Source organism: Styela clava, chromosome 8 (assembly GCF_964204865.1).
Source record: "Styela clava chromosome 8, kaStyClav1.hap1.2, whole genome shotgun sequence".
NCBI lineage: Eukaryota > Metazoa > Chordata > Ascidiacea > Stolidobranchia > Styelidae > Styela > Styela clava.
Window position 1 is genome coordinate 10593652 of NC_135257.1, and position 15194 is coordinate 10608845.

General features: G+C 35.3%; 1 protein-coding gene across 2 annotated transcripts; it reads right to left on the minus strand.

Annotated features, from left to right (window-relative positions):
• Nucleotides 1–1522: 1522 nt before the first annotated feature.
• On the minus strand, nt 1523–8550 carry LOC120345749 (flap endonuclease GEN homolog 1-like). Of its 2 annotated transcripts, none has more exons than XM_078115453.1 (11): nt 8308–8550; nt 7985–8101; nt 7406–7466; nt 6943–7116; nt 6579–6710; nt 6076–6217; nt 5795–5970; nt 4969–5252; nt 4170–4411; nt 2806–2922; nt 1523–2400 (listed from the first exon to the last, which is right to left on the minus strand). In XM_078115453.1, exons 1-11 carry the CDS (start codon nt 8466–8468, stop codon nt 1709–1711), a joined length of 2298 nt encoding a protein of 765 aa, XP_077971579.1. In that variant the 5' UTR covers nt 8469–8550; the 3' UTR covers nt 1523–1708. The 2 variants fall into 2 exon arrangements, with proteins under 2 accessions (XP_077971579.1, XP_077971578.1); XM_078115452.1 differs by having other exon boundaries at nt 2776–2922; nt 8308–8549.
• Between the last annotated feature and the right edge of the window lie 6644 nt (nt 8551–15194).

A 15194-nucleotide genomic window follows, 5' to 3' on the forward strand; every position in this document is an offset into this window, starting at 1 on the left:
GGCTGCGGTTCTGCTACAAATATACGGTAACTGCCTAAAGCTGTAAAGCCCTAAACCTTGGCTCATTACGATAAAAACCGGTAATTTATATCAGTACCGGTATATTATTTATAATATATAAGTTATGCAGTTAAATACATGCAGAGTGAATACAGAAATACGATACCGGCAGACCGGTGAGTTACGGTACCGGTACCGTACCTAAAACTGACAACCCACTACCAGTACCGGTACCGTACCGGTACCAGACTGTATTTATAAGTCACTTATTTTTATAAGTCTTTTATCAGTATTCATCCTATACCGGTACTAATTCTGTAATTACCGTATGGCACTATATATTAATACAGGTATATCCTGATATCTGTATGTAGAAACTTACCGTACAACTGCAGACAATATCCGCCAGCCCGCCCGCTAACACTGGAAAAGGTGAACCTCAAACTGTAGCCTTGTGCCGATCATATACGGCCGGGGTATTATGCGCTTTGGCGCCAGGTATATACGGGTTTTGGTGCCGACTGCCGATGACATGTAGCGCCCAATTGACCTTTCCCCGAGCTTCGACTTCCTTGTTTACTTCGTGACATTGGCCAATCAGCAAGATGCCAAAAGTGACGTAACAATGCTCCTTTATCACATCCGCTCTGACACTTTACCCACCCAGACAGATATTCAAGCCGAAGCGTGGTCGTAAACATTACCTCGTTTTGCGTCTTTGACCTCTATTCGTTAGTTTTCAGTTTTGTTTCGGAAACTTGAATATAAATCAGATAATTTAATGATCACTCTGTCTTCCTAGGAGTTTTAATTTAATTGCAGTAATAAAAATTAATGTAGAAATAGCTATGATAGACTAGGCTAAAATTCTTTACCGGTACTTTCGAAAAACAGATTGTTGTATGCGATGAATCATAATGATGGTTTGAAACATCCTCGTTTTACAGGCGCTAACTCGCAAAAGCACTCTTAAAATAGCCCCGAAAATTTTGCAATGGTAAAGTATAGGATGAATTTTTTGGGAGTCAAAGGTCAGGGAAAGGTCCATAACCCAATGCCTCCTTTTCTCAGCTCAGCCGCCAAAGACGTACACAGCATCTCCACCGTACCTCTGAGAATCCCCACCGTCCGGACACAAATGTAGATATTTGACAATCTGTACACTTCGTATTTATCGCCACTGGTAACTTGTCCATACTTTCTCCAACAAAAAATGGTACCTACCTTTTCTTTATATATTATCACTTCCGTCTGTCTCAATCGATGCAGTACTTACTTTGAATTTTGTATGTAATACCAGTTTCAGTCTGTTTCCTTTGGTAAGTGATATGAGTTCTTCAATATTCCCATAATACCTGCGATTGGAAACTTTTTCTTTGTAACATGATCATTATTATCCATTCCTGAGGAATAGATTGTTGAGCTTTCCTCCCAAGATGACTTTATTCTTTACTATAGCGATAAAACAAACTCCCCCCCCCCCCCCCACATATTGAAATATCAAAAATAATATTAACAAAAATATCTCCACATCATGATTTTATTTCGTCAAATGTCATTCATAAAAGGCAGTGGTTTAACCAAATTACAATAGTCAAGGTAAAAAATATGACAATATGCACCACGCATTTCTCATGGTACCTCATCAACATTAGTCTCCATGTGAGAGAAGAATAAAAAAAAATATCAATAATATATTGCACCATTTTCAGCTCTTTTTCGATTTAATCCTCTGCATCAATGTCATAAACACAGGACTGTCTTCCATGACGGTAAATTTGGACTGTCTATGTTTTTCAGGGGTGATATTCTTCGCATTCTCTTTATCCGGTGACAGATTATCTTTACTTGTGGATGGTTGTACACTATCGCAAATGAGGTGGTCCCCTTTGTTAATCTTTGAAGCAACAGGAGAGTTCAGAAAAGAGCAACCAAGTGAAAAATCAAGCTCATTTCCAAACGTAATATCATTATTGCACACAGCACCACATTCATAACCCCTAGCGGCATTTGTTATGTCAGTTATTGAATGCATAGAGGGTTTATTTTCAGGATCCAAATCCTTGCTATGCACTGAACCTTTTACAGCACCCTGCTCTTTGCACAATTCAAATTTTTCTGTTTTACAATCCTTTTCAAGTTTAGTTTTCCTGAATTGCTCAATGACTGTGTCAAGTTCACAATCGCTAGAATCTGAGTCACTGCTGAAGACAATGACCGGAAGATTGACTTCTTTGACAGATTTTGCATTTGGCAATTCGAAGCTGGATTTTTTACTGTTATCCACAGATTCTGACATAATGCATTTTGACCTAACTTCACACTTCTCTTTGTAGTTAGCTTCTTTTGACAAAGAAAGACATGCTAATGACAATTCCAAATCCTGTACATTTGTCCTTCCTAGATACATAACAAACACAAAAAATTTTCATGATGAGGTTGAATAGAGAAAGATAGAATTTACCACCGTGAAACTCATTAAGCAAATCTCATGTGATAGAACAGAAATTATAGTGCATATAGTGCACTGCATATTTTCATAAAGCTTACAAAAATTACACACTTGTTGTACAGCTCTATATAAATGAAATACAAAGGAAACTGGATAACATGATTCAATAATTAAAAGCTTCATGACATGGCACTTGAAGCTCGTGAAAATACAATGCACACAAAATTTCAAAAGTCAAGTTAAATCTATGATATCTATCTTCATTTTCTTTATTGCAATCCACACAGAATTATCATTCTCATCCTTTTGTAGAATAAAAGTACCTTGCTCCTTTCCTGAAGATTTTTTCTCACCTTTGGATGTTTGTGGCAATTGATCAGTTTTGCGTTCAATCCTTGTCTTCTTCGCTTTGAAATAGTCTGTCATTTTACTGGAATTGGCTTCTGGTGGTTTAGACTTCTTTGGTGAACCTGCAGAACCGATAACATATGAAAACAGTAGAATAGGTCATCCTGAGGGAGAGAAAAGCCATGAATTTGATGGTGGAGGAAGGCCATAACTGACTAGCTGCCATAAGAATCATCCTATGACCAATGGTTGACCATACCCTCTCATCCGGTGATCCGTTCATGTATGAAAACAATAGAATAGGAATTTGGGCCTATATATAATAGGCCTAACTCACAATAAGAGTCGTCCAACCCGTGGCCCATATCGAAGCATTTCGAGTGGCCCGCGCTGTATTTTTCAGAATTAAATAAAAAAAATTAGCGAAATTATTTTTCGATTGATGTAGTATACAAAGATGTGATACAAACGATTAATTCATTTTCCTGAAATGCGTTCTGCCAGCTCTTTCAAACGAGCCATGAGTGCCATTTTGAATCGTAAACCAACTAAGAGGAGATATCATACATAAAGATGCCATAGTCCCTGACACACTCGGTCTTTTACTACTGATTTTATCACAAAAAAAATCGAAGCTATTCTCAGATTGAGAATTCGTTGATATTGTGTATTGTTGGGGTTGCCAATGTTTTACGTACGGAAATAAAAGAGGTGCTTGTGAAAATAGCCTGTCAAGACAGACCATAACTCGTCGTGTTGAAGAGCTTGGGAACTCTATAGTAGAAATTTTAATGGGAAAAGCGCTTGACGAAAGCACTGACATGAAGTTTACTGCTCAGTAGGCAAGTTGGCGATCTTCTTCCGAGGAGTTAATGATGATTTGAAATTACTGAAGTGCTCGCAGCCATTTTCCCTGTTAATGGTACGGCTGGAGGCGTTGATTTGTTAGCTGTTATTTGTTTTTTCATTAGCCTGTAGCAAAACTAGAACATAACTACCATGATAAGTGGCCCGCGCAATTATTAGTAAATGTGGCCCTTCAGCCAAAAAGGTTGGACGACCCTGAACTAAGGGAACCACCCTGACTCTACGACTGCACTGAAATCCTCTTTCACATGATTACCCCCTTGGGATGTGAACTTGTGCAGGTCAGTCAGAGATGTGATGGCAATGATGCTCCTTATCGCAATGGACCATCTGCCACTAAACTAAAGCAGTAGAATGAAGGAGTATAGAGACAAATGTTCGAAGTGATTTTTGAACCTACATTCTAAGTTTTACATTTAAATTGAGTTATCGTTAAATTGAAATGAATATGAAATATAATATTGCATCTTCTACCTTGGTTCATACTTGAAAAGATACATACCTTTTTGCTTCTTTCTCTCCAACTTTCTAGTTTCAGCTTTCATTTTTTTCTTGTCTTCCTTCTCTTGGTTAACTTTCTTGTAAAAAGCATCAACTATATGAGGATACACCTTTCTTATCTTTTCTTCAGATTCAAGGGTAATAAGACTAATCTCTGATTCAATCTCCAAGTCAACTTTCTTTGTCAGATTCCATTCGACTTCTAGCGATTGTATTCGATCCTTTACTCTTGTTTTAACAATGCTGAAAATAAATTGTATACATTGATATCAATGATACTGAATAAGGAGAGGAGATATTGGTCACATTATTCGAGTAATGTGAATTCATGATTAATATAAACCAGCGGGGGGCAAGGTTTTTGGACCAGGGGTCAAAAATTTTGCCCATTTAGACTGGCGAGCCATGTGAGTGTGACGCAAAAAGTTAGATTTTATGAACAATATTTACACGGTTACAAAAGCAAAAGTGGAAAACAATAAACCTCGTGCCAAAACTAAATTTAATCACTATCTAAACAAATTTCTTGAGCTTTTTCAAGCTAAAACGTCAAAATTTGGTTGTAGCAGCATCAGTCGGGCCAGATTAAATTACCCAACGGGCAGGATTTTGCACACAAGCCGTCGTTTGCCCATGTCAGATATAGACCCTATTTTCAGATGTAAATGCATATTTTAAAAATTAATCATTCATGTATATTGAATCTACATAATATTTATAAGTGAAAAATTACAAATATGAGATACAATATGATGAACATTTACTCTTTTTTACTAAAGCATACCAAAAAAATTACTCACCTTTTCAAGCAAACTTCTGGTTCGAACTTTAATTCATCCTGTTTTGAGTTTAACATGAAATGGGTTGCTAGTGGTAAAACTTTTTCCAAAGAATAAGAGATTTTCCACTCAAGTTTTTGATCGAGATATTTGCATGCAATATCTAATATAGGTGGTTTCAAAATAAATTCCTTTTTCAGTGAAGAATCATCTGAAGGATCGATTGCACCATTTTGACCAATTCTTGTATATTTTTGGGTCTTGGAAAATTCATGAATAATATCAGGATCTGGAAATTTTGCGTCCTGAAAAATTGATATTATTATTAGCAAGCTGCAGTAAACAGTTTCTGGTACAATGGTTCCAACCGTTTGAGTGCTTTCGAATTTTTACGATGATTTCAATCAAATAATTCATTTTGGTCAAATCAGAGCAACACAAAAAGTAAACGAAGCGTAGAAACACCTGGATTTACCTGTAATTTTTGGACCCCTTTGAATAAAGCTACCCAATATGGTGTACATGTCATATTTACTAGAAATAATGCTATTTGACAAAACTGCACACAGAAACCACCATAATATAATAACAAATAGTGCAAAAGTTCTATTATTCTCAATTAAATAACATTGACAAGCAACATCAGCAAAGATAACAGAAAAACAAGTCAAAAGAAGCAGTCACCCAAACAAACAAAGGAATTCAAAACAAGATTCGGGCACGCATCAATGCATAATACTTAATTATGTGCCGTTATATGTGCATACTAAATCAATCCAGATACCCATTGTCAAACACATAATGTACAAATGCATCTGCAACAAATTTAACATAATAGCTTAAATACCTGCATTGCAGCTATTCTAATTTTTTCCTCAAATAAATACATTTTCCTATCTTCTTCATCTTTATGCCACTCACAAATGCATGGTATATTGTTCATATTTTTGGAATTTGTACTTTTGATTGAACATGCCATTCCACAGGAATCGCAACCTTCAAGTCGATGGTCTTTTTTAGTGCCTGATATTGAATTAAACTTTATATGTGAAAGCGTTTAGCTCTACTCTACATTCTGTGGTGAGAGATTAATTAACGATGAAACATTTATACATTGATATTTACTACCTTCATGGCCACATGTTGAGCAATGCGCAATTTTCTTTGAAGCTTTACAAACACTGATATTTTTACCAGTTTTTCTCCAACTATCAAATACTTTTAAAGAATCTCGTCCTTGAAAGCTGGAGATCAACTTCATGGCTTGGGCCTGAAAGGGAAAAAAAGCCCTATTAACAATAAATCAATAAGCCTAAAGACTGCACGTTACTTTTATTTTATCGGGAAATCCTAAGGTCATTCGACAATGAGCAAACATTTTCAGCTTTAGGTATATTAGTCTGTTTCATCTAACAACAGGACACAGCAATAGTTGTGGAAAAAAATTAGGGTACCTATTCTTAGGGTAGGGTACATAACCTTAATCTTTCTTGCCCATTTGAATACCAATTTGACTGAAACATAAGCATACACTCAAAGACTATATTCATGCTCAATTTTTTATAGTAAGTTTTTCTAGAAAAGTCATGACTCATGAGCATGAGTATATTTATTGGTTGAAATTTACCTACCGTGCCTACACCTGTCACACCTTTCGGGAAATAATCACAACCAAGTAGCAGACCAAGTGCTATCAAGTCTCGTTGATTCAATGACATATTTTTCTCTATATCATCCATATCATATCGCTCAAAAGGTACTTGCTGAAAATATCATATTGCAAAAACCATTAAAATTCCCAGTAGAAATATCTTAGTCATGAAATAGATGAACATCACCACAAAAATAACATTTACCCAAGTTTCTATGTCCATTTACTCAAGTGCCCCCTAAATAGGTATATTTACTAATATAGTCCAATTCTAAATACCATTAAGATTGTTATGACAGTTTTGGTAGAAAAATTTCATTTGAACAATATTAACTTTTAAATACCTTTTCAACAGAGAAGTTTTTATAAACAGTTCTAGCACCATACAAAAAACAATCTCCATCAGAAGTGATGACGCCATCAACTAAACCAATTTTGTTTAATGCAGCACATAATGCCTCTGCTTCTCCTTCAGCTTTGATCCATGGTACACCAAGAGAATCAAGTAACACACAGCACTGCAATTAATACAACATAAATTGCTAATAAAGATTTATTTATCCTATTTTATGTGCACCATATATTATTTAGTGCATAAATTCTCAAAAGTGCAATGAAAAAGCAAATTGCTTCCTCAAAAGCATGTTCAGCAATCTTCAGACAGAGCATACCCCATTTCGCATCAGATATGAGCCCATATTATGTGAAACCAGGTTGGCCATTTGAGCATCAAAAAGGGTGCATAAATAACAATAACACCAATTTTTTTTACAAAAATTATTCCATTGAATAGATTAGAAAACACACCTCTTTAAGTTTGAAATTCAGTCTGCTCCGAACACCAGAAGAAATCTTAGAATTGCTTCCACTGTCAAGCAGAAAGATTTGATTAGTAATCAGTAATCCGGTATAATTATCTGACAATTCGTTTTAAGCATCGAAGATAGTGTAACAAGATCATGATTATCCAGTAGGGCTTTGTAGAATCTGATAGATATGTGACTACATAAAATAATGTATATTGCATTTCATATCAGATCACATTGCTAAATGAAGCCTAAACAGACTCTAAGTCAGAGTTTCTTAAACTGGGCACTCTGCAACTCTAAGAGGCCCAGAGTGGTGTTCTGGTGGTCACAAGCAAAAGACCTTTAGCTTTCCGAATGCATGGACTTGGATGATAGAGGGAGCAGTTATAGACCAGCAGATACATGAGCCACCCTGCGATGGAAAGAGCTCAACAATTTCTGAATTTATCGAATTTTCCTCAAGATCAACAAAAACATAGCATCAATGAGTGCTTGTTCGAAGCTTGTTTAATGAGAAGGCTATGTATTAACTAGTAAATATATCATCGCAAATGTGACTCACTGTCAAAGACTATACCTTGTTCCAAGTCTCTTTGATATTGTTTCCCTTTTCAACTCTGGAGCTTTACCATCCAAAACAAATACAAGATTTATATCAAGTCTCAGGATACTGCTCACACGAAAAAATAGGTTTCTGCAAAAAATTGCTAATTTTATTGGATATCATGCTACAGTGCTAACGAATGTGATACAAACCATGGGGTGTCCTTTAAAAGGTTTATTTGTTTGAGATACAAATTGCACCAATAAAACAGTAATTTATTACTGCATGAAGAATTGTCAACAGAAAATGAATATAGCCTAGGCAATTACTTCGCAATATTCATAGCATTAACTCACCTCAGGTATGGTCGTGTTACATAGCTATGCATTTGCTTTACTCCTTCCGATTCACAAATCCAAGTTGCAAGATCTACTGCTAATGTTTGTCCCTTTATTTGCTCCAGAGTAACATCTTGCTTAACGTCTCTCAAAACTTCCCATAGTTTGGTCACTCCCATTGCAGCATTGCAATAAAACTAAAACGCCAGAACGGTTACCGGTATTGGACTGAACCTATAGCTGTATAGACTACAAATATCTGAAATATATTACAGTGTATATTACTTCAGTTTTTCTGTCATTTAAAATGGATTAGGCCTATATTATTGCAGGATAATACAATGAGCTAACAATTGCATATCTTTATATGGTATTCGTGACCACAATTTGTGCGTTTGCTTTGGTTTGCACGGACAAAACCAAGTGCAGTTTCAAGTATTTTGTGGAGTCTCGAGCTCCCGCAAAACCATGGCGGGATTTCCAAACCATGGCCGCTATGACCAAACCCACGGCGACTAACTTTTTAGCTGCTACAGTAATGCTGGTAATCAAGTTATTCGTATTCCAATATACAATTTTGTAACTTTTCGTACATGCAAGATGCAAATACAAGCATATGCACATGATCACGGTTGTTAATGCCTACCGGTAAAGTATTACAAATCATTCAATCAAATCGTTTTTATTATCCGTTCAGGAAAAGCAGATAAAGAGATGCGTCTGGTCGTCTTAAATCCATTTTGGAGCTGGACCTGTACATTGTATTCCTACGTTGTACCGTAAATATATACTACTACGGTTGTACTACACCATATTACTCTGATATTCTCAGCAATTATTCAACCAATGTATTTCAAATTTTCAGTTATTGAGAAAAGAAAGAAGTCGCTAGAAAACAATTAATTTAATTTCGTTTGAAACCCGATAGTCGACCCAAGTTTGGTAACATGCAAAGTCGAAAGTATATTAAGTACAAGTATAAGTTTATTTCGACTCCATAATAAGCAATAGACGATAAAATAATAGATAAAAACAAAAATAAAAGTAACTGATAATAGAATCGGGAAAGCGAACAAAACCTCGAGTAAGGTTTGAAACGTACAGATTTTAGATGGAAAGGTATTGATGAAATAAGTAGTACGTGTTAAGTATAAGTATAAGTTTATTTCGACTCCATAATCAGCAAAACAATAAAATGAATGCTAAAAATAAATAAATAAAAACTGATTATGAAATCAGGAGAGCGAACAAAACCTTAGATAAGGTTTAAAACGTACAGAATGTATATAAGATGGAAGGTTTTGCCAAGAAGATGTGGTACGTGTTCACTCACCTAAAATAATTGAAATATTTCACACACGCTCACACGCACCCACACACACAACCATATAGAAGTTATTAAGTAAAGGGAACATGAAAAATTACATACTGGTAGTTAATAAAAAATAAATAAATAAAAATTACTTGCCACACCATATTAATAAATTTATCATGATTGCCACTGCCAAATTGATCAATTTTATAAATGGGAGTGAACAGTAAAGATAAACTTTTATAAAAAAATATATTGTCAAGCTGATTATAGATGGAGTCAAATGCCAAAATGCCCAACCAAAGTTGCCAGAATTGGGTGCATGAAGAGGTGGGCTAGACCACTTCATTGCCCAAACTAGAGCCTATTATTGCCAAATTGTAGTCCAGATTGCAATAAGTATTTAAATCTATCAGTAACTTTATAAGTATGAGTAATTATAATTAATTAAGGTAGAAAGACAGGGTATAGGAATATGTTGGTTGCTAAGGTTATAAGGTTTTTTTTTTCATTCTTAGATATTGACTTCTGCAAGGATAAAGGAATTAGGAATAAAGGAATTAGTATTGTTATTTCACAGGATCATTTCTTCATTTAATTATTATGGCGTAATAGGTTCAAGTTTATCGTGGATGAGACATCAGCCTGCGAATTTTGTTGTTGTAGACACCATTTATATTCAATAAACTAGCCATTGTATTGATCATCACAGAACGACCTGAAAAACAGAAAACAAATCTGCGAGTAGGATATTCAAGGGTTACATATTTGGAAACAGCACTACCCTACACTTTTGTTTAGAATTAATTATTATTTCGAGTAGATATTGATTATTAGTTATCTATCTATAAAACGCTAGTTCAAAGACCAGAGTTGAAATATGGTTGGGACACAGGGTGAATTCCTCGCAAACCATGCAGAAACTCTCAAACCACACTGACCATTCGTATGTTGGCCTTCACATCAACTTCACAGCAGAACCTCAACCTAGGATAAAATTTTGTATACACACAAAACAAATCATAGAATACCACAACAAATTAAAATGAAGGGGAGAATCCAATATATCTCCACTGGTCGCCTAATTACAATAATAGGTACAGGAGCTAAACTATACGGTCTACAACCCTCATAAGGTATCACACCACCCATATAGAAACAAAGATCATGCATGTGTAATGTCAAAAATCCAACGTTAAGCAAAAAGGGAACATGCGCATGCAGATGTCAGAGTGTAAACAGCCATTTGAAAAATAAATAATTTGCTGTGCATGCTACAGAACCCGACACACCAACAATAGATGTAGAACAGGTGGAGAGAGATTAACTGCCGGCTCAACAACAATCAGCAGCTGCAGGAGCAATAGCAATATTGTAGCTGTTTAATATTTTCATGAAAATAAGTATGTGCAAGTGAAGAGTGTCCCAACTTTCTATCATGGTCATTCATGAAGGTTCAATATTTTTTGTGTCCGAGCTATCAAAACGTTGTAGCTAATTTCATACGAAAGAGTATATATATCAGTGTGGTTATGGGAAAATAACTTTTAATATTTGGATACCAAGTACGACTTAACTTGTTTCTGAAATGATTTTTTGGATTTTAATGACTTCAAATTCAAGGGGAGAGAGTTCCATAGCTTAGGTCCATTATAGCATAGGGCATGCTGGCTCACAGATTTACTCATAAACGGTATAAATAAATTGGAATTACTTCTTCGATTGGAGGTGGTTTTGGTTAGTATGTCGTCAAAGCAGTTTGACAATGAGTTGTCATGAAAATCATAAACTAATGATAATACTTCAAATTTCATTATGTCTTCAACCTTGAGTATATTTAGCGATTTATAGAAATGATTTACGCTTTCACGTTTACTTTTCCTAAAGACAATTCTTAAAAAATTATTACAAATGCTTTGCAATTTCGAGACAAGTGTTTTATTACCATGGAGCCAGACTGAGCTACAATATCGGATATGACTTAGTAGTAGAGATTGAAACATTGCTAGTAAAGCTGATTGATTAACGCACTGGGATACTTTAGCAGCAACTGCCAAGTTCCTTTTTGTTTTACCAATAACATGCAACATTTGTGATTTCCATGATAGATTTTCATCAAAGATAACTCCTAGAAATTTTATTTCTTTCACTCTTTCAATTTCATTGTCATTGAGCAGTAGTGGTTTTGAACAACTCACACTTTTATGCTTGCTTGGGTGGAATAATACAAATTTAGTTTTGTTAGCATTAAGAGATAATTTGTTAACCAACATCCAGCTATGAATGTTGGTTAGTTCTTGGTTTGCAACTGTGAGTAGATCTTCAAGGTTTTTCCCATGAAGAATCAAGTCAGTGTCATCAGCAAACATGATCGACTCAGAGGATTTCAGACACCTGGACATGTCATTAATGTAAGCTAGAAAAAATAATGGGCCAAGTAAAGATCCTTGTGGAACTCCGTGCTTCATGACACAAATATTTGTAGAGAATGAGTTGTCATATTGCACAATTTGTTTCCTGTCTTGCAGGTAGCTCCTGATCCAATTGAATGGGACGCCTCTAATTCCATAGTGATAGAGCTTACTTAAAAGGATGGAATGGTCAATGGTGTCGAAAGCTTTTGAAATATCAAGAAATATTCCAATTGCATGTTGTTTGCTTTCAAAGGCCTTGGTCAGTTTGTGTACCAAAACATTAGCAGCCATAGCAGTGGAGTGATGCTTGCGGAAACCAAATTGATGAGAGTGGAAAACATTGTTAGTTTCAAAGAAGTTTGACATTCTACTATACATTATTTTCTCAAGAATCTTAGAAAATGATGGTAAAAGACTAATAGGTCTATAATTTCCAAGATCTGAAACACTACCCTTTTTAAATAGAGGAAGAACTTTAGATGTCTTGAAGCTTTCAATGAATAACCCACTAGATAGTGAAAGATTAAATATATATGTCAGGATGTCAATGATATGTTCTGGAACGTGTTTCAATACTTTGAATGGAATACCATCAATTCCAAAACTTGACTTGGGCTTCATTTCGCGTATAATATTTTTTATTTCTAATGATGTAGTTGGCCTTAAAAACATGGATGAGGATTCTTGCTTTCCAAGATATGAAATGTAATTTTTGTCACAGCCAGCTGGTTGTGGCATACAGTCGAGCAGGGTTTGTGCCACTTGGGAAAAGTGTTCATTAAATTTATTTGCAATTTGTGTATTACTGCAATCGAGTCCAATCAAAGGACAAGAACCTGTTTTATTTTTACCAATAAGTTCATTAATTGTTTTCCATACTGCCTTGATGTTACCTTTGTGAGAGGCAAATTTAGATTTGTAATAATTTGATTTCTTTTTGTAGAGCAATCGAGTATAAAGGTTCCTGCATTCATTGAACTGTAATTTGTGCTTGTCATTTATGTTTTTATTGTTTATTAATTTCTTATAAAGTTTTTGTTTGACTTTGTTTAGTTTACGTAACTCAGTATCATACCAAGGTTTGTTTGATCTGTTTGTTTGTTTTTTGTAAGGAAAAGATTGAGAGTAAGCAGTAGAGAATTTTTCAAAAAATTTTTCAAAGCAAGTGTTGGGATCCTGGATGCTGCTGAAGTCATCAATATCAATAGAATTCAGTTCGTTCATAAAAGTATTCAAGTTGGACGAAGTAAACTGGCGGTAAAGCGTTTCAATTCTGTTCTGAATTTGCTTTTCTAGAAGAGAGCATTGTACAATTGGCAGATGATCAGAAACACATTCTGCTAAAACAGCACTATTAACTTTTTTATCATATACGTTTGTCCAAATGTGGTCTATACAGGTAGCAGAACTTGAAGTTATCCTGGTGGGGCAGTTTATCAGAGAATAATAGGCCAGGTTGTGCATAATATCAACAAATAGGCTGGTATTCATATTGGACTCATCAATAAGATTATAGTTGAAGTCACCCATTATATAATTATAATTCAACTTGTTCATCTTTGAGAGAACTTGGGACAAGAGATTCCGAAAGTTAGCATTGTTCAATTCATCAGTTAGTGGTGATCTATAAATAGTACCGCAGGTTATTGTTTTATTTTCCAATAATATGTCAATAAATATAGATTCGAAAACCTTTTCACACATTATAGTAATATCCTTGCGGACAATGTATTTCAAATCATTTCGAATGTAGAGACCAACACCACCACCTCGGTGATGAAATCTACTGTTAGTGATAAAAACATAGCCATCCAATGTATTGAAATGGCCATTTGTACCAGATACAATCCATGTTTCATTTACAGCAATTACATGCGGCTTACAATTCAGTGAATTCACTAGTGCTTCAAATTTTGTGTAGTTTTTGAAAGAGGCTAAAGATCTGATATTGAGTGAAAGAGTCATGAAACCACTTAGTTTAAAACTATCATTGAATTTGAGATCATTGACATCACTAGAGCAAATATACTGATTTGAGCTGTTGTACATGAAAACACTGTTTATGTTGTTGAATTCATCATTGTCAGTATTGGCTGACTCAAGAAACATTTGGTTTAGGTATTCAGGATCAAGAATTTTAGTAAGTGCCTGGGCTTCAGCTTTTTCTGAATGAAGGGAAGTACATGATTCTAATAATTCAGAATCAGAGAGAGAAGAGAATGGTATGCAATCTTTTTCACAAAAGAAACAGCACCAAGGCAGATCATCAGCTTCAGATTGCAGGTTTTCATACTGCTGGTTAGAGATATTGGTGCATTTTAAATGTATCCAATGTGAGCAAATGTTGCAAAGAATAGCTTTCTGATTAGTTCGGACTGATTTGTGGCAATTTCTACAGGGATATTTTAAATTATGTTTCATGGTGGTGGCAAAGTAATGAAATAAAAAAATAAAAAAAGTATAGTGAAGTAAGACAAAATCTAAAATACAAAGCTTGAATACAAAGTTTCCAGGTGCAGAACTTATGGTTAAATAAGTACTAGCCTAATTAGCATAAGGAAAATAAGGGTGAAAATAAATTGAGTTAAATTAAATTATATTATCAACCCTGTGCTAAAGGCCACCACTATACCAATGAGACCAAGTTGCAAACAGTGTGCCTATTTGCTAGGTCCCATTGGGCGAGCAGCAGCCCTGGAGTACAGGGGACGAGAGAGAGTAGTGATATCATTCAAACAAGATATAACTCGCCTTCTGTCCAAGTAAGCGTATATAGTCCCATTCATTGTCGACACCTTATGCTTCCCGAATGCTTCCTTGGCAGCGGCGAGGAGCTTGAGCCTATTCCGGGTCAAGGACTCCGTGATGGACAAACCGCTGCCTTTTAGATCTTTCTTCCTACCATATATTAAATTTTTTGTCGATCTTCGGACAAATTTAATAATGATGGGGTTCTTCGGGGACTTGGATCGCAATTTATGGGTTATATCAATATCCGTGTTAACAATAGGCTGGTCAAGATTGAAGTTATTGTTCAGGGTGTTAACAACAAAGTCTTCAAACTTGTAGTACTCAGATTCTGGAACAGATTTGCAGCCATGAAGAACAACACAGTTCCTCCGGCTGTACTGTTCCTGATCATCTTGCTGTTTTTCACATAACTCCAGTCTTTTTATAAT

Coding starts and splice junctions, on each gene's coding strand:
- LOC120345749 (XM_078115452.1), bottom strand. CDS start 8,468: ATGGGAGTGACCAAACTATGGGAAGTTTTGAGAGACGTTAAGCAAGAT. Junction 8,102..8,307: donor GTAACACGACCATACCTGAG/GTGAGTTAATGC, acceptor AATTTTTTGCAG/AAACCTATTTTTTCGTGTGA. Junction 7,117..7,405: donor TGAATTTCAAACTTAAAGAG/GTGTGTTTTCTA, acceptor TATTAATTGCAG/TGCTGTGTGTTACTTGATTC.